The sequence below is a fragment of the Molossus molossus genome, unplaced genomic scaffold (genome assembly GCF_014108415.1).
Source record: "Molossus molossus isolate mMolMol1 unplaced genomic scaffold, mMolMol1.p scaffold_m16_p_24, whole genome shotgun sequence".
Taxonomy (NCBI): domain Eukaryota; kingdom Metazoa; phylum Chordata; class Mammalia; order Chiroptera; family Molossidae; genus Molossus; species Molossus molossus.
The window spans coordinates 14,128,060-14,150,575 of NW_023425360.1; the positions used below are offsets into that span (position 1 = coordinate 14,128,060).

At 45.7% G+C, this 22,516-nt stretch overlaps 2 protein-coding genes across 5 annotated transcripts; both read left to right on the forward strand.

Moving 5' to 3' along the window:
- The first annotated feature begins 205 nt into the window (after positions 1-205).
- Positions 206-9,020, forward strand: NIPA1 (NIPA magnesium transporter 1). Of its 2 annotated transcripts, none has more exons than XM_036277895.1 (5): positions 206-368; positions 3,749-3,796; positions 4,929-5,019; positions 6,027-6,187; positions 7,628-9,020. In XM_036277895.1, exons 1-5 carry the CDS (start codon positions 206-208, stop codon positions 8,137-8,139), a joined length of 975 nt encoding a protein of 324 aa, XP_036133788.1. In that variant the 3' UTR covers positions 8,140-9,020. The 2 variants fall into 2 exon arrangements, with proteins under 2 accessions (XP_036133788.1, XP_036133789.1); XM_036277896.1 differs by lacking the exon at positions 206-368 and adding an exon at positions 3,191-3,279 and having other exon boundaries at positions 7,628-9,018.
- On the forward strand, positions 7,964-22,486 carry NIPA2 (NIPA magnesium transporter 2). Of its 3 annotated transcripts, XM_036277891.1 has the most exons (8): positions 7,964-8,076; positions 9,060-9,219; positions 15,495-15,603; positions 16,753-16,986; positions 18,591-18,647; positions 19,061-19,151; positions 20,639-20,799; positions 21,135-22,486. In XM_036277891.1, the coding sequence occupies exons 4-8, from the start codon at positions 16,848-16,850 to the stop codon at positions 21,767-21,769; spliced, it is 1,083 nt and encodes a 360-aa protein (XP_036133784.1). In that variant the 5' UTR covers positions 7,964-8,076; positions 9,060-9,219; positions 15,495-15,603; positions 16,753-16,847; the 3' UTR covers positions 21,770-22,486. The 3 variants fall into 3 exon arrangements, with proteins under 3 accessions (XP_036133784.1, XP_036133785.1, XP_036133786.1); XM_036277892.1 differs by lacking the exons at positions 7,964-8,076; positions 9,060-9,219 and adding an exon at positions 14,825-15,078; XM_036277893.1 differs by lacking the exons at positions 7,964-8,076; positions 9,060-9,219 and having other exon boundaries at positions 16,753-16,814.
- Positions 22,487-22,516: the final 30 nt, after the last annotated feature.

A 22,516-nucleotide genomic window follows, 5' to 3' on the forward strand; every position in this document is an offset into this window, starting at 1 on the left:
CGGAGCACTCCCGCTAGACCTTGCTGGCCCCTCCTAAAGCCCTCCACAGCCACGCCCCTCCTGTCCACCCGCACTCCTGGAGCCCGCGACCCAGGCTCCGCGTCCCGCCGGGTCCGAGCTTCACCACCCTGCAGCCCAGCCCACCCGCCGCCCCGCCCCCAGCCCGGAGGCGCGCAGGCGCAGGCGCGGAGGGCGGCGCGGCGGAATGGGGACTGCAGCGGCGGCAGCGGCGGCGGCCGGGGAGGGGGCGCGCAGCCCGAGCCCCGTCGCCGTGTCGCTCGGCCTGGGCGTGGCCGTCGTGTCCAGCCTGGTGAACGGGTCCACGTTCGTGCTGCAGAAGAAGGGCATCGTGCGCGCCAAGCGGCGAGGTAGGGCGGGCCGCGGCTGCGCTCGGTCCGCGGGGTGCAGGGGCGGCCGCCAGCGGGAACGCGCGGGGTCCCGCCGGGCCGGGCCGGGGACGCGGCCTGCGCGCTGACGCGTCTCCACCCGGGCCGCTCCCGAAGTCGCCAGGAATCACCCGGCGCCCCAGGCGATCGTGGTTAGGTGGCCGCCACCGCGCCTCTCCCATCCCAGTGGCCGGAGAGGCCTTGTTCCGTTTGCGGGGTTTCTCCCGCCCGCTTCTCCCTCCTTCCCAGCCCGTCACTGTCGCCGCACCCGCCCGCCGCCAGGGAAACCTCTGCGTTTGCAGTGTCCCCGACGTGGTCGCAGCCCGGGTCCGGCCTGGTGTCGCGTTGCCTGCGGCGGCCGCACCGGTGCCCACGTGAGACCTGGGCCCCGAGGGCGCCGTACCCTCCGGGTCCTTGGGGCATCCTTCTCGGATTTAGACGTTAACCATCTACCTACAAGTGATGTTTAGTGAAGGAAACGTAAGACACCTTAATAAAACGAGAAGTGGGCCAACCGAGCAATGCGCGGTGGACCCACCAGCAAGCCCAGCCCTCCGTGCGTGGTGTGGAGGTGACAGTGTAGCGACGCTTTGCCTGTGCCCCTCGGTGCTCTGGAGCGGCCTGTGGCGTGCGTGCTTTGGAACAGAAAGTCTGGTTGTGGCTGCGTTCTCAGCGTGCCTTCTAAGAGCTCTCGGGGCAGGATGGGGTTGCCAGGTCAGGAGCTGGAGAAGGAAATTCATTTAATAGTTCCCATTCCTCGTGCACGTGAACCTCCCTCTGAGTGCCCTGGATGGGGCCAGGAGAACCTTCAGGGAAGGGAGAAAAGGGGCCCAGGACATGGAGTGAGAAGATCAAGTCATGGGTATTTGTTTAAAGAATTCAGCATTGAAGTAAAAAATGGCAGTCTGTACATAAAATCTAAACAAAACCAAATTTGACTTCTCTAGGTGGCAGATGTGTCTCTCAGGTGACAGACAGACTTCTGGCAGGGGCTTGTTCTTCAGGAAGTGCCTGGCAGTTTGACAGGTGTCAGGGGTGGGTGAAGTGTTTGCTGTGACTCAAATAAAGAACACACTTGTGCCCTTGATAGGATGGGTGAGGAGGGCACGTCATCCCTGTGATTGTCCTCCCCCAAACGCACAACCCCAGTCTAATGGTGAGAAAAACATCTCACAGGCTGAGTTGAGGGGCAGCCTGCAAAATGCCTGGGCAATCCTCCCGTTAAGATTGTAAAGTTTGCATGACCAATGGGCATAGACAACAAAGCTGGGGATGGGGAGGAGGGTGTCAATGGGGAAAAAGGAGAAACATCTGTAACAAAATAAATTAATAAAAATAATAATAGTAAAAAAAAAAAAAAGATTGTAAAGTCTGACTGGCCCGTGCGGCTCATTGGATTGAACATAGTCCCATGGACTGAGAGGTCCCAGTTGGATTCCTGTCAGGGTATAGGCCCCAGTTATCGCTGGATCCCCAGTAGGGGGCGGGCAGGAGGCAGCTGGTCAATGTTTCTCTTACACCCATGTTTCTCACTCTTCCTTGCTCTCTCTAAAAAATCAATAAAGCCCTGGCCGGTTTGGCTCAGCGGTTAGAGCGGTGGCCTGCAGTTCGGAGAGACCCGAGTTTGGTTCCTGCTAAGGGCACGTACTTCGGTTGCAGTTTGTCCCCGGCCCTGGTTGGTCGTGCGGGTGGCAGCCACTCGATGTGTCCCTTTCACATCGATGTTTCTCTCTCTCTCTCTTCCTCTCTCTCCCTCCCACTCTATCTGTACAAAAAATGGAAAAATGTCCTCAGGTGAGGATAAAAAAAAAAAGATAAAAAATCAATAAAAACATATTTTAAAAACTTGTAAAGTCTGAGACACTGTCACAGGTAGCATAAGGACACGTGAGATAAAACACTAGGTAAAATCTAAGGAAACCTGAGTATAGACTTAAGTTAATGAAAAACAATCAGTGAGTCAACCTAAGTGTGTTATTTCAGCTCAGCTTATGTGTTTGAGGGAATTAATGAATATGGACAAAAAAACCAACCTGAAAAAAGAAAACTTGTGACTGATGCTGTTATTTATGCCTGCATACTATGCCTTTAAATTTTTAAAAAAGTGGAAATGTGACATTTGCTAATTGTATATACTTCCCCAGTTGCCACACACTGCTTCTTATTCAAAGCTAGCTGGGTTGGTCATGGTGGTGGAAGACAGACTTAGATTCTTGTTTTGATGACTTAGTTTTGATTTATTCAACTGATCTTCACGAAGTTCTTATTATGTGCCACACACAGTTGTGGATATTCAGGGGATCCCGTTTTATTTTATTTAATTTATTTATTTTATTTATTTGGTACGTGCCCCTAGCGGGAACTGAACCCGGGACTCTCTGGTCCGCAGGCTGACGCTCCAACCGCTGAGCCAAACCGGCCAGGGCGAGGGGACCCCATTTTAGAATCTCCTTCTAGAACCTTGTGTCACCTGTGTTAAGCTGCAGAGTTGACCATTACAAAAAGCCTGCAACAGAGGAGATGGGAGGAAAGAGGAGGTAGCTAAGACCTGGGGAGTCCTGACAGTGTCTTCCGTGGTAAAGACTTTGTTCCACTGCAAGTTTCAACTTCAGATGAATTGCCACATGGCAGGATTTCTTTGGAAGCCCAGCTACAGGAGAGCCAAGTTCTGCACACAGCCCTTCTGTTGGTAGCCTTGGGGCACTTTTTTGTTTTTTTTTCCCCTTCTTTTTTTTCTGTTAGGGGCTTTCACTCTCTTGAAAGGACCTTCCCAGTGAATGGAGTAGGCCCGGAGCTCTGGCCACACATAGTCTCCAGTGGACAGCCAGACTGCTGGGGAGCCACTGAAGGACTCTGCAGATGGGAAGTGGGCCCGTGGCACCTGGGATGACAGGTCCTATAGTCTGTCTAGTGTTAGAGCCCAGTTTAAGCAGGGCTGAGATGAGAGAAACAAGGCAGTTATTGGGTGTGGAGGCATTTGTGGAAAGCCAGCTGTAACATTAGAATTCATGTGCGTGGTGTGTGTGGGTGAGGACGGCCAGGGAGCTGGTTAGTGTGGGGTGGTGTCTGCCCTGGGACAGGCTTTGTGGAAACAGTTTTAGGAAAGCAGTCTTTGAATTTGCGGGAGGGTTTGGAGAATTGAATACGTTAAGTAACTCCATGTCCGATGCCCTAGACCAGAGTGAACCCGCTGATCTTTTAAAAATCCCTTCCATCAAAACCAAGAGATACCAGTGCACAGCCATTAGGATACTATTTTCAACTTTAGTTTTCATGTAACTCTCTCTTTTTTTTTTTTAAAGTGTGAAGCTTGTAAACCGCTTGCTTCTTGCTTTCCTGACATCTGTGTCTCCCTCTCCTAGGTACCTCCTACTTAACAGATGTTGTGTGGTGGGCGGGCACAATTGCAAGTAAGTACCTGGTTGGGAAGAGCTTGGTCTTCTTTCTCTATTAAGACTGGCCTTTCCTCTGGCAGGACTGGAGTGGGTGGGATGAGGTTGGCTCTGTCCTGTGCAATGAGCAGTGGGAAGGCAGGCGGCCCTTGCTCCCTGCCATTGGCTCCGACTTTACTCCAGGTCACAGTGTCCTGGGCCCAAAGAAGTTAAAACAGCTCCTGCTTACTCACCTGTATCCGGGCTGTTGGCATTTGGTGAAATTTCATGTTTTTACTGAACATAACTGGTTTTACAAAGGCAGCTTTCTTCACTCAGCTTTAAGGACCAGGCCATGTGCTAGAATATAAAAATAAAATGAGAGCTTAGAGCTTGAAATAGAGAAAAATTATATGCAAGATTTCAGAAATAGCAGGTTTCTTTCTCTCACAATGTCGTTTAGGAAAGAGACGTCAGTTGCTTTCACCGAAAAGCTGCGATTTGAGCTCTAACTCCCTGCCAGAGTGGGGTTCTGTACAGGCAACACTGTCCCACTCCGTGTGCCGGCAGCACTGGGGTCCAGGCCGTTTAAGGGACACAGGAAACTCTGCATGATTTGTCTTAAAACAAGGATGTGTTGCCCGGCTGGTGTGGCTCAGTGGATTGAGCATCATCCCATGGACTGAGAGGTCTCCGTTCAATTCCTGGTCAGGGCACATCCCCGGGTTTCAGGCTCGATCTCCAGTAGGGGGCGTGCAGGAGGCAGCCAACAGATGTTTCTCTCTCACATCCTTGTTTCTATCTCTCTCTCCCTTCCCCTCTCTCTCCAAAAAAAAATCAATAAAAATATATTTTAAAAAGAAAAGAATAAGTATGTGTTCAGGAGAGGGAGGAAATTGACTGAGTTGCATCTACTGTCCCTTACTGTCTTCACTTGGGACCTTGCATAGAGGGCTGCAGCCGCTCCCCAGCCCATCAGGACAGTGACGCCGAGGTCTGCTCCTCTGCGCAGTTAGGACCCTCCGCCGTGCGAAAGGTGCCCCAGGGTTGGTTTCTCACAAGTACCAGAAAAGCAGCCGCTTTTTCAGAGCCGAGCCCCTCCGGACTCACTGATCATTGCTAGAAGAGAGCTCTGTGGTTGCAGGTGCTCATCCTGTGATTCTCTTCGCAGTGGCTGTTGGCCAAATTGGAAACTTCCTGGCTTACACGGCAGTCCCCACGGTCCTGGTGACTCCCCTGGGTGCCCTTGGAGTGCCGTTTGGGTGAGAGCTGGGATTCTCTGTTTGGTTTGTAATGTGTTGTTTAGATATATAGAAAACCTTTTTATTTTCAATGTTTCTGTTCAAATAATAGAAGTAAAATCGTAGCTGAAGACAGGTCTTTGTATTCCACCTTTAATGTGGTTTAATTTTGTTCCTTCAAATTTAGTTGTGTGTCTCACTGTCCCCAGCTTTAATAAATGTCCTTTATAGTACTCCTGGAAGCCCAGAAATTGTGGCTCAGTGGATTGAGCAACGTCCCATGGACTGAGAGGTCCCGGTTCGATTCCCAGTTAGTGTTTTGGGCTCTACCCCATAGAGGGTGTGTAGGAGGCAGCCAACCGATGTATCTCTCTTACTTCGATGTTTCTATCTCTCCTTCCCCTTATCTCTAAAAAAGTCAATAAGAACACATTTTTTAAAAATTAAATAAAATAAAATACACCTGGAATCGTGTTGTGAAATCTTTCCTGTGCAAAGTCAAGAACCCACATACAACCGGCCCATCCTAGACAGACCCCCAAGGGCAGGTCCCCTTTCCTGTAACACTACCATAGTGCAGTAACTACTAGCCTTTTTATTTTTCTTGTTTGTGCATTTTCTCTATATTAACTTCAGTGTTTTGATCATGAATTGTTATTTTAGCAATTTTTATATCCCACTTTCCTACTTAACATAGGTATTTTGCTTATTTGTTTTAAAAAATAAGGAAGTAATTTTTTAAATTTTTGTCAGTCATAAAGCTTACTTTTCTACTCTGGTATATTTTATATCCACTGAATAATACGATGAGTTGAGTCATTACCTGTATATTGGCTATGCACAGAGTTTGTATGAAAATCCTATTTGTGTTGAATTAACTTCAAGAAATTTCTAATCTTTCTACTCTTAAGAACTGAGAAGTAAAATATGGCTATAAAGAAAACGTGACCTTTCTACAGTCACTGACATGAGTAGAAACGGGTCAGATGGTACGATTCCAACTTTGATTTCTCTTTTTTTAATTGAAGGTCCATTTTAGCCTCTTATCTTCTGAAGGAGAAGCTCAACATCTTGGGCAAGTTGGGGTGTCTGCTCAGCTGTGCAGGCTCTGTCGTGCTAATTATCCACTCCCCAAAATCCGAGAGTGTGACCACGCAGGCTGAGCTGGAGGAGAAGCTGACCAACCCAGGTGATCCCTCTCTAGCCCTGTAGCACTGTGGTGCCCCCCAGACCCTGTGCTGTCGTACAGAGTGCCCTGGCTCCCGGCTCCCGGCTCCCGGCCTGCAGGGTCCGCTCTGGGCTGCACGCTGGGGACCATGTGTGTCTTGGCCCCCAGCCCCTGATGTGGTCTAATTTACCTTCACATTCCCCACAGAGGACTGTCTCTTTTTCCTACGTATTTTTGACATACAATAATTTATTTTTATTTTTCAAAAAGTGCAGTAAAAAACAATCTGCATAATTATACTGGTCTTAAAGTATAGATTCTTCTGTGCTGAAAAATCTATCCTGAAAAATTCAGTATAGGTTAAATCCATGCAGAGATGACTTTATTTTATGCATAAAACAGGTTATGGGCTATGATTATTATGAACATATTTGTCCCTCACAAGTCAAAGGTGATGATGCAGAAGTTGTGAGGAGAACAGGATTGTTTTTTTTTGTTGTTTTGTTTTTTATTTTTATTTTTTGGTATTTATCTTCAGATAGAATGGGAGGGAGAAAGGGAGGAAGAGAGAGAGAAACATTGATGTGAGAGAGACACATCGAGTGGTTGCCACCTATATGATCCCAACTGGAGCTGGGGACAAACTGCAACCAAGGTACATGCCCTTAGCGGGAACTGAACCCAGGACTCTCTGGTCTGCAGGCCAACGCTCTAACCGCTGAGCAAAACTAGCCAGAGCAAGGATTGTTGTGTGTGTTTTTTTTTTTTATCCTATCTGAGTACATTTTTTTCCATTTTTTGTTCAGATGGAGTGGGAGGGAGGGAGAGGAAGAGAGAGAGAGAGAGAGAGAAACATCAACGTGAAAGGAACGCATTGAGTGGCTGCCTCTTGCACCACCCAACCAGGGCCGGGGACAGACTGCAACCCAGGTACGTGCCCTTAGCGGGAACCAAACCCGTGTCTCTCTGGACCGCAGGCTGACGCTCTAACTGCTGAGCCAAACTGGCCAGGGCCAAGGATTGTTTTTGATCATGCAGAACTGTCTGCACATCCCAGGGCCCCTGGCCTCTGCCTGCAAGGTGTAGCCCTCCATCTCTGTCACAGATACCCCACAGCTTTCCCGGTGTTCTTTAACACCCCTCCCCCCAACACACACACACACACAGACAGAAACACTCTGCCTAGAGTTTGTTGAACTGCCTCTAAAGTAAGACAACTGGCCCAGTGGGTGTGGCTCAATGGATGAGTGTTCACCTGTGCACCAAGGGGTTGCCAGTTCGATTCCTGGTCAGGACACATGCCCGGGTTGCCAGCTTGATCCCGAGTAGGGGCCGTGCAGGAGGCGCCGATCAATGTTCCTCTGTCATCAGTGTTGCTCTCTCTCCCTCTCCCTTCTCTCTCTAAAGATCAATAAAAACAAACAAAAAATAATAAATAAAGTAAGACCTCGTCTTTTCCAGTGTTTGTGGGCTACCTATGCATCGTGCTCCTCATGCTGTTGCTGCTTATCTTCTGGATCGCACCGGCCCACGGCCCCACCAACATCATGGTCTACATCAGCATCTGCTCCTTGCTGGGGAGCTTCACCGTGCCTTCCACCAAGGGCATCGGGCTGGCGGCCCAAGACATCTTCCACAACAACCCGTCCAGTCAGCGGGCCCTCTGCCTGTGCCTGGTGCTTCTGGCCGTGCTCGGCTGCAGCATCATCGTCCAGTTCAGGTACATCAACAAGGCGCTCGAGTGCTTTGACTCCTCTGTGTTCGGGGCCATCTACTACGTGGTCTTCACCACGCTGGTCCTGCTGGCCTCTGCCATCCTCTTCCGGGAGTGGAGCAACGTGGGCCTGGTGGACTTCCTGGGGATGGCCTGTGGCTTCACCACCGTCTCCGTTGGCATCGTCCTTATCCAGGTGTTCAAAGAGTTCAATTTCAACCTTGGGGAGATGAACAAATCTAATATGAAAACAGACTAGAACGCAACAGGGGGTTGGGTGGTGCGGGGAACAGGAAGTAGATATGGTTTCTAGTCCTAATTTGACTTGAAGTACAAGTGCCCCTAAACCACTGGTATTAGGGTTGCTTGTATATCAGTGTGTGGTCTGGTGGATAGGAGGGACATTGCTCAGCACCGGCAGGAGCCTAGCCCTCTGGTCTGAAGTTGCTACATGGTCGCCTGGGCATCATCTCTCTGACGAGAGGAATTCATGATCATTGCCATTAACCTGGAAGCTTTCACGAATAATCCTTTCCTTTAAAACATTTTCACAGTATTTAAATAGAAAATAAAGATGGGCTCGCCTTGGTTAGTCTTTGCAGGGGAGCAGATATTCTTACTTAGGAGATAACTTTGGAAATGAGAGAGAGTATCTTGAAATCTGACTCTGTATAGTAAATGTACCTGTAGTTGTGTTATTTTGCATTAAGCCTGTATAACCTCATTCAGGTAAGAGGTATACCCATTCAGTTGTTTTTAATCCTCTAATGAGCTGACTCTCCCTCCCCCCACTCCAAGACAGATGGAGAGGAGAGTGACTACTGGCAGCACTCTGTTTCCGGAGGGCTTCCAACAGCTTACGTCGATTTCAGTGCCTTTACCACTCGAACTATTCACTTAATTTCACTATCCCTGTGCATCTGTTCTCTTAGCTTAGAATAACGCACCCTCCGTGACTATTTAATATTTCACTGTTTAAAACATAAATGTGTAAAGGGGTTCTATATTCATTTGTGGGAAGAGAGTCAAGACTAAAGATGTATTAGAAAGAATTGGCCCTATTAGCATGTAGTTATTGTCCCACTAAAGACAGTTGACTTAAGCAGCATGAGGTATTTTATTTATATTCAGTCTGTGTAACTGGGACCCAGTATCAAATAGATCCACGTTCTCTTTCAGTGAACTTGGTGGCCACGCAGAAGTAATAGATTATCTGACTTGATCATAAGGCTGTTAGATGAGAGGGTGACTTCAGCAGCACACGTATCGAGTTCCCTGTGGCACGGGAACAAGTGAAAGGACACCGCCCAGCTGAGGCCAGCAGACATTGGAACACAAAGTGAGTTTCAAAAGAATGTCTAGCAAAAAGGAAAACGGTTAATTTGGCCAGCTCCCTGCTGTTTGAGGAGGTGGAGCGCCCTACCGTCACTCGCCCAACCTCTCATTGAACTTCTGAAATACAGAGTAGCCATTAATCATGCCAGCAAAGAGATCCTTCATCTGTCCATAGGAACCCTCTGTGTGAATTAAATGGGAAGAAAGCACAGAGTGATGTCGTATTTTGTCGTGTTATCATGTCCTTTGCACTGTTTTATCTGAATAGGGAACTGTGCCAAGTTGGAAGGTGGGGTTGGGTAATGCAGATTCAGTGAGGTAGAACATGGAATCTGATAATACCCAATTAAAGTTATTCACTAAAGGAAAAACTATGCTTTTCCAGCCAAAAAAGAACACTTCTAAAGACCCAAGGAGTAGCTCCCTAAATTGTTGAACAAAGGCTGCGATGGTTTAACAGAGTGAAGAATACATTTATGAATTAAAAGTACATGTGATGATCATGGGCCTGACTTGTGAACTAACAGCAGCAACAAAATTAAACATTTTTTTAAAACATTATATTTACTGATAGTTAATAAATGCTCAAAAAGTTCCTCACTTTTTAAAAAAAATTTTTATTCTTTATTAATTATAGAGAAAGGAAGGGAGAGGGAGAGAGATAGAAACATAGATGAGAAAGAACATTGATTGGCCACCTCCTGCATGCCCCCCACTGGGAATTTGACCCCCAACTTGGGCATGAGCCCTGACCAGGAATCGAACCGGTGACCTCTTGGTGCATGAGTCTATGCTTAACCACTGAGCCACACGAGCTGGGAGTTCCTCACTCTCTTTATCAGCTCTCGAAGTGATCACCAGTATTTTTTGGAATGCAGGCCTTAATTTATGGAACTGAACTTTCTGAAAATACAGTGTAGCCATGTCGGTATACTTTTAGGCATAAAAAGTTTCTCAGGAAAGGATCTTTGTTTGAGATCTTGAAGGAAGACACATGGCACAGCACACATACTGAGAAAGTTCCAGGTCAGATGGAAATCATCATGTTTATTATGTTGCTACAACTTACATGTGAAGCTCAATTGGAGTGTGTCTCTTGGTATTCCTTATTATATTTTCATTCACAATTCTGCCATGGATACTCACAGGAGACATTTTCTGGATAAACATCCCTATGATTTTTTTTTTTAGGGTAAAACAAAATTTCAAAGTATTACCAACTTATCTTCTCTTGAAGGTGACTGGTCCCAGAACAGGTGGGTTTCCCAAGTTTACATCCGGTCAGCAGATTATTTTGGTAGGATGTGCAGCTTTCCTTCTAGTGAAACAAGGTTCATGTCACCCGTGTGTGACTCTAGCCTCAATGTAATGGCCATGACCAGCTGTCTAATAGCCTAATCGTCAAGTGTGACCTAGAGCATATAACTTCCAATTTAATAGTATTTATTTATATTACAACTTCATGTGTTGATAATTCCTTTGGAATTACAAAGAAAAATGTCTCCAAGTGAGAGTTTTAGGGGAGAGATCTAGAGTGGTAATGGATTTCTGCAAAAGTAAGTAATATGAAACATTTCCGTTACTATACTATACTTTGGGTTTTATCTCTGATAAAACTAAGAAAAATACCTACTGTCTACTAGTTTTCAAGCCTCCTCTAAAAATCATATGTTTGTGATCATAATATGCAGATTTTTCTCTTAAAGTAAAGATACTTTAATAGGCATTTCTCTCCTCTCCAACTCGGATAATGCCTTATTTTCTCATTGGAATCTTTGCATTTAAAAAGATTGCTTACTGACCAAGTGTAGAGCCTATTGAGGATTCTGATTGAAACCTAGCACCAAGACCACCATGGACATTCATCCATTCTGAAGGTCAGCTCCATCTCTGCAGAGAAGGTTCTGGAGAAGGAGGGCAGTTGGCTCCCTGCCATTCGTGGGGTGAGATCTGTCCAAGGTTGTGAGTTCAGGGAGGATGATCACTCAGATATTGTGGTCTTTTTACATTAGAAAGTTAGTGCACTAGGCTTCACTGCTCTTGGTTCAGCAATAAGAAATATTTCAATTCCTGTCTTTCAAGCCAGTTTGTTATACTCAGTTTTATTTGCAGAAGTTCATTCCAGCAGTAGCAGGTTGCTTTCTGTTCTTCCTCTGGGTTTCCTGTCTGATAGAACGAGCACGATGAAAGGATGCAGTCACCTCTCATTCTCCTTGACAGCTCAGCTCTTCGTAAATACTGTGCTCACTTCTAGAGGCCAGTTCCTAGACAGTTATAAAGCACTTGAGACCAGAGTTTCCCACGTGTGGACGACCACCTTAGTCCCTGGAGACTGACATGTTGATGAGCATGGTCCTTGGCTGCCTGAGTCTTGTTGGGAGAGATACCTCTTTTCTAACCTGCTCAACTCATCTAGGAGAGCCCAGCAAATGCTCTGATTGTCTGTAGACCTATGCCCATGGCTCTTTTCTGATGCTGATTTGACCTTTACTTAGGCTTCCTGTGGCTGAGTAGGAAGCTGGAAAGGGAAGCATGCTTCCATTTAGTCTTGTTCATGACTTCTGATGGGCTTCAGTGGTCTGAAGGAGTTGTCCTCACTGTGTATGACACCAAGGATGTTGTTCACCCATTAAGTAGGATGAGATGGAATCTTGGTGTTCTGCCTTCTCAGGGACCAAAAACATAACATTAACTCCTTAGCATTGACCTTGCTCCCAACATCGTGTCTGTGTTAGTTTTTTGTTATGTGTTGCTCCTATTCATAGGTCTATGAACCTGAGTTGGAAAAGGAAAGATCATTTGCCCACCAGACACAACATAAAACGGCTTATCATATCAAATACCTCAATTTTCTGTATTCCTCACTTCCACCTCACATTTGTACTGGGGATGAAATTCTGTCCTTTAGCTTTCAGGTGATTTTTCACATCTGGCCAGATTTTTATAACCTCATCATATACTTGAAAAGATTAAGAATGACAGACATGGGAAGGAGGATTTGGCCTAATACCACTATTCATTTATTTTCATGCCATTTCTCACATGCTAGTAAATGCAACAAAAGAATATTTTAAGAAAATGTAACTTTGTTACATCCAAAAAATATCATCTAGTAAAAAGTTGATACTCAGTAGAGCAAGGATCATGTAAATAAACATCTATTTCAGATGTACCCAGTGTGATAAAAAGCATAGGCTAGGGCTCAGAGTATGACCAGGGAGAAGGATTTATATGTTCTTTTCTCTATTTTTCCTTGAATTGTGCAACTCTAGGTGAGTCACTTTACCTTTCTGTGCCTCAGTTTCTCTACCTCTAAAGGGAGGGGATGGTTCTCCAAATCAGCTGTCTTGGGGTGTTTGCACTTCAGCACGTGTTAGCAGCCTCAGGGGCCAGTGTCATATGCAGGATGGCCCAGCAGTGACCCAGTGGGAACTCGGCTCATCCAGGCCCCCTGTCTGCTCAGGACCACGCTGTAGACACGCAGCTTTGAGCACTGAATAAGCAAAGGAAGTGCTGGGTGTCAAGTTTGCATAATTCCATGAAGCTTTTTTTCCTTTTTGTTTGTTTTAAAAGGATTTTATATATTCTATTGTAAAATATGGAAATTAAACAGGGACTTTTAAAAGCTGCACTGAAAGATTATATTCTGATGGTATGATGAGCTTCTTTGAGGTTCTGCACAGGTTTATTTCTGCAGGAGATTCAACAGATTGATTCTGTTGCATTATCCAGTGGCTCAACCCTGACAGTGATCTACCTGACACCAGGTGAATGTCAGGAGCTCCCAAACCACTTGTGCCAAAGGATCACATTGAAAAGTTCAGAACTTATTTGTCAGAATAGAATAATTTGCTCCCCTCCACACCTCATGTCAATGTTTTTGCACTTTGGAAAAATTTAAGGCTACTATTTTTAAGTATCATTCCTGAGTCTCTTTTGCCGTTTGAAATACTGTTACTTTCTTGTAAAATGGAATATAATCAGGAAAGAGAGGAAGAAGACAAGATTAAAAATGTAAAATGTTGCATCAAAGTGTTTTCATGTAAATGTGCCAGGGAGCTTCCAATTATCACGCACACATATTTGTCAATGGCTGAGACTTGCTTATACTTTGCTGTATAGAAGTAGTCATAGCATGTAATTGCCTTATGTAAATAAAAAGGCTATTTATTAAGTTTTCCAATATTTATTAATCTGTATGTGTTTTAAAATAAAATAACATTTGTAGCCGACCACTTGTGTTTTTTTTTTTTTTACCCTTTACTTGAAATGTTTGTGTATTCTCAGGTTTTATATCATTCTAATTCCTCAATCAAAAGTTTCCCATTTTCTTTGCAGAAATGAGTAGCCCTGGTCTCCATCCTGATGTAGGAAATGTCCACCTGTGCACATCTTAGGGAGCAAATCTACCATACATAAAGGGATTCACCATATACTGGCTGCTTTCTGGTACAACAAAATTATGGTATTAAAGAAAACCACCTATATTTTATTTTATTTTCTATTTATTTTTTAATCCTCACCCAAGAATGTGCTTAGAGAAAGGGAGAGAAACATCGATCAGTTCCCTCCCATACACACCCTGACAGGATCAAACCTGAAACCTAGGTATGTGCCCTGACCGGGACTCAAACCGGAAACCTTTCCCTGCAGGGTCCTACGCTCCAGCCAACTACCCCACAAGGGCCACACTGTTTTTTAAGTAGGTCTAAAGCTGTGCACCAGGAGCAGCCTCCCAGGAGGTGCAGGCCAGGTCAGCCATCGCCTGTGTTCTGTTGGGGTCACCTGGGATTAGCTACAAAGCCATCTCATAACCGTGGGTCTGCTATGTAAATCCTCATGAAAATTCTCCACTCCTGGTGTCCAGGCACGCTTTTACCAACACAAACTCGCCTGAAGAGCGCAGTTATTCCGGGATTCCTACCAAACAAAAGGGTCCTAACCTGAGCCCCGCCCCAGCACTTTGGACCACCTCTCTGCGTTTCTCATCTGCCTCTGTCCTAGCCCCGCCCCTGCCCTTGGCCCCGCCCCGCTGGCCGACTTCCTGGCCCCGCCCCGGCCCCGCCCCCAGCACTTGGTGCCACCGCCCCGCTTTCCCGACACGACCCGGCTTCCTTGTCCCACACTAGCCCCGCCTCCAGCACTTAGTCCCGCCTCTCCGCCTTCCTAAAAGCCCCCAGCATCCTAGCCTCGCTCTAGCCCCGCCCCCAGCCCTTGGTCTCGCCCCCCCCCCCCCCCCCCGGGTTCCGCACGCCGGGTGTCTAGGCCCCGCTCGAGCCCCGCCCCTTGCCCTCTCGCAGACTGCTTCCTAAGGGGATCGTTAGACACCGCTTCAAGTGCAGCTGCACACACTGGCCACGCACTGGCGTTCGCATTTTAAGCGGCGCACTGTATTTTGATTTAGATCACTTGGTAGGCGAACGGTAGCTTGCAAAATACTGCCTGCAATACCTCTCCCCTCGGCCCGCCCATTCCCTCCAACCCGGCCAACTAGGGCCTGGTAAAGAAACCGGAACTCGCCGGGAAAACGCGCTGAGGGCCGGACTTTGGCCGCGCTGCACTGCGCCTGCGCGCGCCGCCTCTGCGTCATCCGACCGCGCCCAGTTTCTCTTCCTGGCGGTCCTCGGAACCGGCGGCCGTAGCGGCTGGAGGTTGTCCGGGGCAAGCTGCCCTCCGGGCTCATGGACGCGACGGCGCGCACGGCTGCAGCCCCGGATGCTTGCACCTCCCGCTGGACGACCACGAAGGCGCTGGCCGCGCGATCGCAGGGGAGATCGGCCCGTGCGGCCTGCGGGAGGGTGTGAGCGGAGGTGACCAGAGCGGGGAGCCGAGGGGAAGCCGCGCGCTCAGCCTGCCCCCTGGGGTGAGGCCGCCGCTCTCTTTTCCTTCCCGACAAGCGCGAAGTGCTGACTGGGCGAGGCTTCTCGTCCTGGGTTGGGAAGGGCCCCTCGTGGCTCCGGTCTTGGCCCTGGGACACTGAGCCGCGCTGGTTCTGACATGCAAGCGGTCCGCTTGTTACCTGCCTCGGGGAACCCCACCGCGAACTGATTGCCCTGATTGCTGCTCGGAGGGCCGTGTGTAAAGAACGTCAGCAGCCGGGGTGGGTGGGTTTGGGAGTCCCGGGACCTTCCACCTGAGATCCCTGGAGGCAAGACGGGCACTGCTGGTCTCGGAACCTAGTTCCAGTGAAACTTGGCAGGTTTTCTTGTTCAGCTGTCTTTCAATCTGGCTCTGGCCTGGTCGCTGATCCTTAAGAATAAAAACTAATCTCTGTTTCAGGCCCTCCCAGCTGAGATTGACTTGCAGTGACAGAGCGTTACCGGGTCTGAGAGGAGTCACGCAAGGCGGTCCTTTCGGGACATTCACATCGATTTCCTCTTTTCAAACTGTGAGTCAAATGAGATCGTTTATTTACTTTAGTGGCTGAAGGCTCATTTATCATTTGACAGATGGCAAGTTTATGGTAAAAGATGGTGTCATGATATAAAACTGTACTTAAGCCCTGGTCGGTTTTGCTCAGCGGTTAGAGCATCGGCCTGCGGTCCAGAGAGACCCGGGTTCGGTTCCGCTAAAGGCATGTACCTCGGTTGCAGTTTGTCCCTGGTCGGTCGTGCAGGTGGCAGCCACTCGATATGTCCCTTTCACGTCGATGTTTCTCTCTCTCTCTGTCTCTCTCTCTCCCTCCCACTCTATCTGAACAAAAAACAAACAAAAAACTGTACTTAAAACTCAAACTCTTAAGATCAGAAAACAAAGTGGTGGTTATCAGTGGTGGGGGTGGAGGAGGGGTGGAGGAGGGGTGGGGAAATGGGTGAAGGCAGTCAAAAGGTGCAAACTTCCAATTATAAAATAAATTTTAAGTCCTGGGGCTGTAAGGCATAGTGATTACAGTTAACAATACTGTATTATATACTTGAAAGTGGCTTAGAACCTAGACCTTAAAAATTCTTACCACAAGAAAAAAAAGTAACTGTGTGGGTGATGAGTGTTCACTTACTGTGGTGATCTTTTTTTAAAAATATTTTTTATTTATTGACTCCTAGAGAGATAGGAAGTGAGAGGGAGAGATAGAAACATCCATGAGAGAGAACATTGACTGGCTGCCTCCTCCATGCCCCCCACTGGGGATCAGGTCCACAACCTGGGTATGTGTCCTGACTGGGAATCAAACATGTGACCTCCTGGTGCATGGGTTGATGCTTAACCACTGAGCCACACCGGCTGGGCTATGGTGATCATTTCACAACATATGCATACATAATTATGCTGTAAACTAATTAAACAAATACAACATATATCTCAAAACCATGTCTAAGTTGATTTTATAAACTCTGGTTTCGTATTTTGAAAATGTTTCCAGTCTTACTGACAGTCCATTGCAACAAAATTTTGCTTATAAGAAAAAAATATATATTTCTTTTCCACAGTAGTAATAAAGGAGGTATTCCTTGACGAGAAATGGAGTACAGTTCTGAATCACATTGCACTGTCCTGATCATGCTGTGAAAGTCTCATTTTTTTTTTTTGCCTTGTGTAGATTTGAAAACTGCATCGTCTTGTCTCCAGCACCAGCATTTATTTCTCTGTCCTGTGATCAATGTGAGTTATAGGAATTCTTCAGTAACAAACGAAATGAGCCAGGGGCGTGGAAAATATGACTTCTATATCGGTCTGGGATTGGCTATGAGCTCCAGCATTTTCATTGGAGGGAGTTTCATTTTGAAAAAAAAAGGCCTTCTGCGACTTGCCAGGAAAGGCTCCATGAGAGCAGGTAGGTTGTGACCTTGGTGCCTTTGAAATGACGCCAGTGTGTGCTTGTGTACCCAGGTGCTTGGTCTGTGGAGACCACATGTTCGTTCCTAGGATGTTCAAACTGCAATCTGGATGAGTTGTAAATGTTTATAGAGAATGAAACTTCAGTTTTGTGAAGAGAAAAACAACAGATGTCAAAATAAGTTAACTACTCACTCCTACGATTATTGTCAAACTGGGAATAGGGACCAGTGCCCAATTAGCATTCAGCCTTTTCTTTACATTTTGGTAATGTCTGCAGAGAAGGAAATAAGAGATGGGATAGAGTGGTAATCTCTTTTGTCTGTGATAGTAGAAATCTGATTTTTGCCTTTAGGCATCTTTCCTAATGATAGGACTCCCCTGGGTGGAAAAGTTCTCAGCTCAGTGAACTTCTAGAGTGGTGTAGGTTGTTTCCCCAGTACCTGCTGACCCTGGGGAACACCTGTTGTGAGGGACCCCCACTCTGACTCATCTGGTGTACTCACGACAGGTCCCAGCATTGTGCTGCATCAGTCATGGTCTGTCACTCAGCCTCTACAGCAGCTCTAGACCTGGTTCTGACCTCACAGAAAGACATGCTTTGGCAGTAAAAAAAACAGTACTTCCCTTTTTCCTAGGCCATCTCTGTGGTTAAACCTAATCAAGCAAATTTAAAGCCTTAGCCTCAGTTGGAGTTTTGTGGACAGAGGAGAAAGTATTGGCATGTGCTGCTTGTACCATGCATACCTTATCCTTGGTCAGTCCTGAGGCAGGTGTTCTTATTGCCCAAGGGGAAGTGCTTGTCAGAGCCTTCGTTTGCATTGATGTATTCTTTTGGACAATGGTTTAAGTACCGCTTGCTTGATTTATTACTTTTTTGGGAGGAAATCAAGTGAAAAAGCAGGATGAGCCCTGGCCGGTTTGGCTCAGAGGTTGTAGCTTTGGCCGGCGGTCCAGAGGCCCGGGTTTGGTTCCCACGAAGGGCACATGCCTCCGTTGCAGTCTGTCCCCGGTCCTGGTTGGGTCATGCTGGAGGCGGCCACTCGATGTGTCCTTTTCGCATCGATATTTCTCTCTCTCTCTCTTCCTCTCTCTTTCCCGCTCTATCTGAACAAAAAATAAATTAAAAAAAAGAGAAGGAAAAGCAGGATGAGCGTCATGGCAGCCCCAGACTGAGCAGTGTGGGACCCCTTTCTCCAAGGTCACGCACCGCCTCATGGTGGGCTGACCACACCTAAATGGCCAATCCAGTTTCAGACCGATTCATTTGAGATTGGGCTACTTTATACTGGTTTCTTTTCTTTGTTTACCAAAGCCGAGTTCACAAAAGAAAGAGGTATGAGGGTTAATTTAATTTCTTCATTCAACATTATAGTACAAACCTAAACATTTTTTAACATTTTAATGATCTTCACATCCCCTTTTCTTATATAATCATAAAAATATTGTTAAAGAAATCCCTTTGTACATGATGGAACCTTTATTCAAAGTAGTAATAGTTAACAAATGAGATATTTTAAAATCTGTCATTACTAACAATTGTCAAAAATTTGTAGGAGTCCGATAATCTTCTAAAGAAGTGAAATATTTTTTCCTTCACAGGTCAAGGTGGCCATGCCTATCTTAAAGAATGGTTGTGGTGGGCTGGACTGCTCTCAAGTATGTATAGAAACTATTTCTAGAAAATACTATAGTTTTGTAGCTATTAATAGGATGTTATGAACATTTTTATTCCAGTAAATATAAAAACTTAAAAGACATTTCTAGAAAAATAAAATTTATCAAAACTGATGAAATAGAAAAGTAGAATACTCCTCTAACGTAATACGTTGCATCTATAGTTTTTTGTTCTTTTTTTCTTTGAATCTATAGTTTTAAACTGGGGTGGGCCCAGGTGGTTTCCTTGGCAATTTCTATGGTCATTTAAAGAAGAAATCATTGCAATTGAGAAATTTCCTCATAACAGCAAAAGGGTGTATATTGCCCCACTTTTCTTAAAAAGTAAAATGCAGGTATTTCCATTCTGAGTAGATATATTCCTATCTGAGAGTTTTCTTTTGTCCACCTCCAAGTGGGAGCTGGTGAGGTGGCCAACTTCGCTGCGTACGCCTTTGCACCAGCCACGCTTGTGACGCCATTGGGAGCCCTCAGCGTCCTAGTCAGGTAAGGACACCAGGCTGCAGGTGTAGACAGCAGTCCGCCTCTCAGACCATGAAATCGCACAGGCTCAGTGTAGCTTATATTTAAACAACCTTGAAAACTTAGTAAGTGCTACGTTACAATTTGCTTTTAAAAGGTTGCCCTGGCAAGTTTGGCTCAGCGGTTAGAGCATCGGCCTGCGGGCCAGAGAGACCCAGGTTCAGTTTCCGCTAAGGGCATGTACCTCGATTGCAGTTTGTCTGTAGCCCTGGTTGGGGTCATGTAGGTGGCGACCAGTTGATGTGTCTCTTTCACATCGATGCTTCTTTCTCTTCTCTCCTCTCTCCCTCCCGCTCTATCTGAAGATAAATGCAAATAAATGTCCTCGGGTGAGAATAAAAAATAAAAGGTTATCTTCTGGGTATAGGCAAGCTGTCAGTTTGGGGGATCAAATAGATTTATGCTTTGTCTTGCTTCTTTTCAGAGCCAGCATTGGTTTTACTTTGATTTCAACTTTTTAAAATTCCCACTTGCACTTGTCACAACATTTGTCATTTGACACACGTGCACTTCTTGGTAGGTAGTGGTTAGTTGTGAATCGATCTCTGTACTGACTACAGAAACTCACTGGCTGGGGCTTACGTGCATCTGAAGAGTGGCCTGGGTGCTGTTTGAAGGAGCAGTCCACCATCTGACCGATCTCTGTTCCTTTAGTAATTAGCTCAAACAGCCAAGCCCATATTGAAATCTAGATTTTGGTTACTATTCCTAAAGTGGATTGACAGGTATTTTTATCCTATTTTTTAGATTGTGTGTGTGTGTATAAATAAATATTACAAATAAATTACATGATTTTTTTTTTTATCCTCACCCGAGGACATTTTTGCATTCATCTTCAGATAGAGCAAGAGGGAGAGAGGGAGGAAGAGAGAGAGAAACATCGACATCAGAGAGACACATCGAGTGGTTGCCACCCACACAACCCCAACTGGGGTTTGGGGTCGGGGACAAACTGCAACAGGGGTATGAGCCCTTAACGGGAACCGAACCCCGGACTCTGTGGTCCGCAGGCCAATGCTCTAACTGCTGAGCCAGACCGTCCAGGGCAAATTAGATAATTTTTAAAATTAAATGAACACATTAGAAAGCTGCATCAGCCAGTGAGGATAAATTAAATTTGGGTAAAATGTTTAGCATTGGTTTGAATATAGATTCATAATTAGGATATAAATTCATACGTATCTCCATTTATTGTCAACTTCACATTGATGTCCTACAGTAGGAAGATGGTAATTGTAATGGTTTAGTGTGTGATTAAGCAGGTGTTCCTCTAGAAGCTTTAATTTTATGATTAAAGACTTTTTTTTATACCTTGGCTGAAAGCCAGAATCTTTATAAACTCACAATATTTTAGTTTGAGTTCGATTATTCAAAGTCTGAATTGTGTTGCTACTTAAAAATGAGAAAAGTAGCTGATTATTTTAATCTTATTCACCTTCCCCCCATTGTAGTGCCATTCTTTCTTCATACTTTCTCAATGAAAGACTGAATCTTCATGGGAAAATTGGATGTTTGCTGAGTATTCTGGGCTCTACAGTTATGGTCATTCATGCTCCAAAAGAAGAGGAGATCGAGACTTTAGATGAAATGTCTCACAAGCTCGGGGATCCAGGTGAGAAAACAGAAAAGCTTCTTTAGTCTTATTATAGTTTTACTTTTAAATTTTAATTTATGTGCATATGAAGAGGCAGCTTGCTCCGCATGGCCTAAGCTGCTACATTAAAAATGTCAGTGGTATAAGAATTGTGAAATGACACATAGTTGAACTCTCCAGTGTATACACCCGACTAAAGTTTGATGAGTGTGCTCTTGCTGGGGCAGCAAAGAAAGCTATTTTTATTTTAGGGCCACACCTTTCCTCCTTTCTGTTGAGGTAATGTTTTGGATTCTCAGTTTTCTTTAAGTACTTAAATTTCACTAAATATAACTTGTCTTTGCCTCCTCCAGGTTTTGTGGTCTTTGCAACACTTGTGGTCATTGTGTCTTTGATATTAATCTTCGTGGTGGGACCCCGCCATGGACAGACGAACATTCTCGTGTACATCACCATCTGCTCTGTGATTGGAGCCTTTTCCGTCTCCTGTGTTAAGGGCCTGGGCATTGCTATCAAGGAGCTGTTTGCTGGCAAGCCCGTGCTGCAGCACCCCCTGGCCTGGGCCCTGCTGCTGAGCCTCATAGTCTGTGTGAGCACACAGATCAACTACCTGAACAGGGCCCTGGACATATTCAACACCTCCCTCGTGACTCCCATCTACTATGTCTTCTTCACTACGTCAGTTCTGACTTGTTCAGCTATTCTCTTTAAGGAGTGGCAGGACATGCCTGGTGATGATGTCATTGGTACTCTGAGTGGCTTCTGTACAATCATTGTGGGAATATTTTTGTTGCATGCCTTTAAAGACGTCAGCTTTAGTCTAGCAAGTCTTCCTGTGTCTATTCGAAAAGACGAAAAAGCAGTGAATGGCAATCTCGCTGATATGTATGAAGTTCTTAATAATAATGAGGAAAGTCTAACCTGTGGGATTGAACAGCACACTGGTGAAAATGTCTCCCGAAGAAATGGAAATCTGACCGCTTTTTAAGAAAGAAGTAATCAAAAACTTAATCTATAATTGTTGTTATAAAGTGAATTTGAGTATCAGAGCATGTCTGAAAAGGCAGTATTCTCAAATAATGTTCTCTAGAGACAATCTTTTTTAAGGTTTCACTAATTTGGACCAAGAAATTACTTTTCTTATATTTAAATGATGGTAGCTCACTAAAATGACCTCAGTACTTGGCCAATTTTTGTTAACATTGTATTGTAACGGTATTTAACATTTTCTTTCACCAAAATCTAAATGTACTAATGACAATTTTAAGTTGATAAAATGCTTTATTTTTTCACTGGTGATGAAAGTCCGAAGTGTACCTTTGTCATCCCCAGTTGCATCAATCCCTGATCATTTTAAGGCTTTTTTATTTAAAAAAGAACAAAATTATCCCAATACATTATCTTGTGATTTACCTTACCTGCATAAATGACTCCTGTTTGATGAATTATCTTAATTTTGAAATGTTAAAGAGAATCCTATTACTGAAGGCAACTCATTTACAAGACAATGGGTAGGAAATCACCTCCCCTACCAGTTCTCCCCTGACACTTGACCTGGCACAAGGGGGCCTTCCTGATTGAGCGCCATCCCAGGGACAGAGGTCCTGTGGATTCCGCGTCAGGGCACAAGCCTGAGCTGCAGGCTCTGTCCCCAGAAGGGGGCGTGCAGGAGGCAGCCAGTTGATGTTTCTCACATCGATGTTTCTATCTCTCCCTTCTCTCTAAAAATTCAATA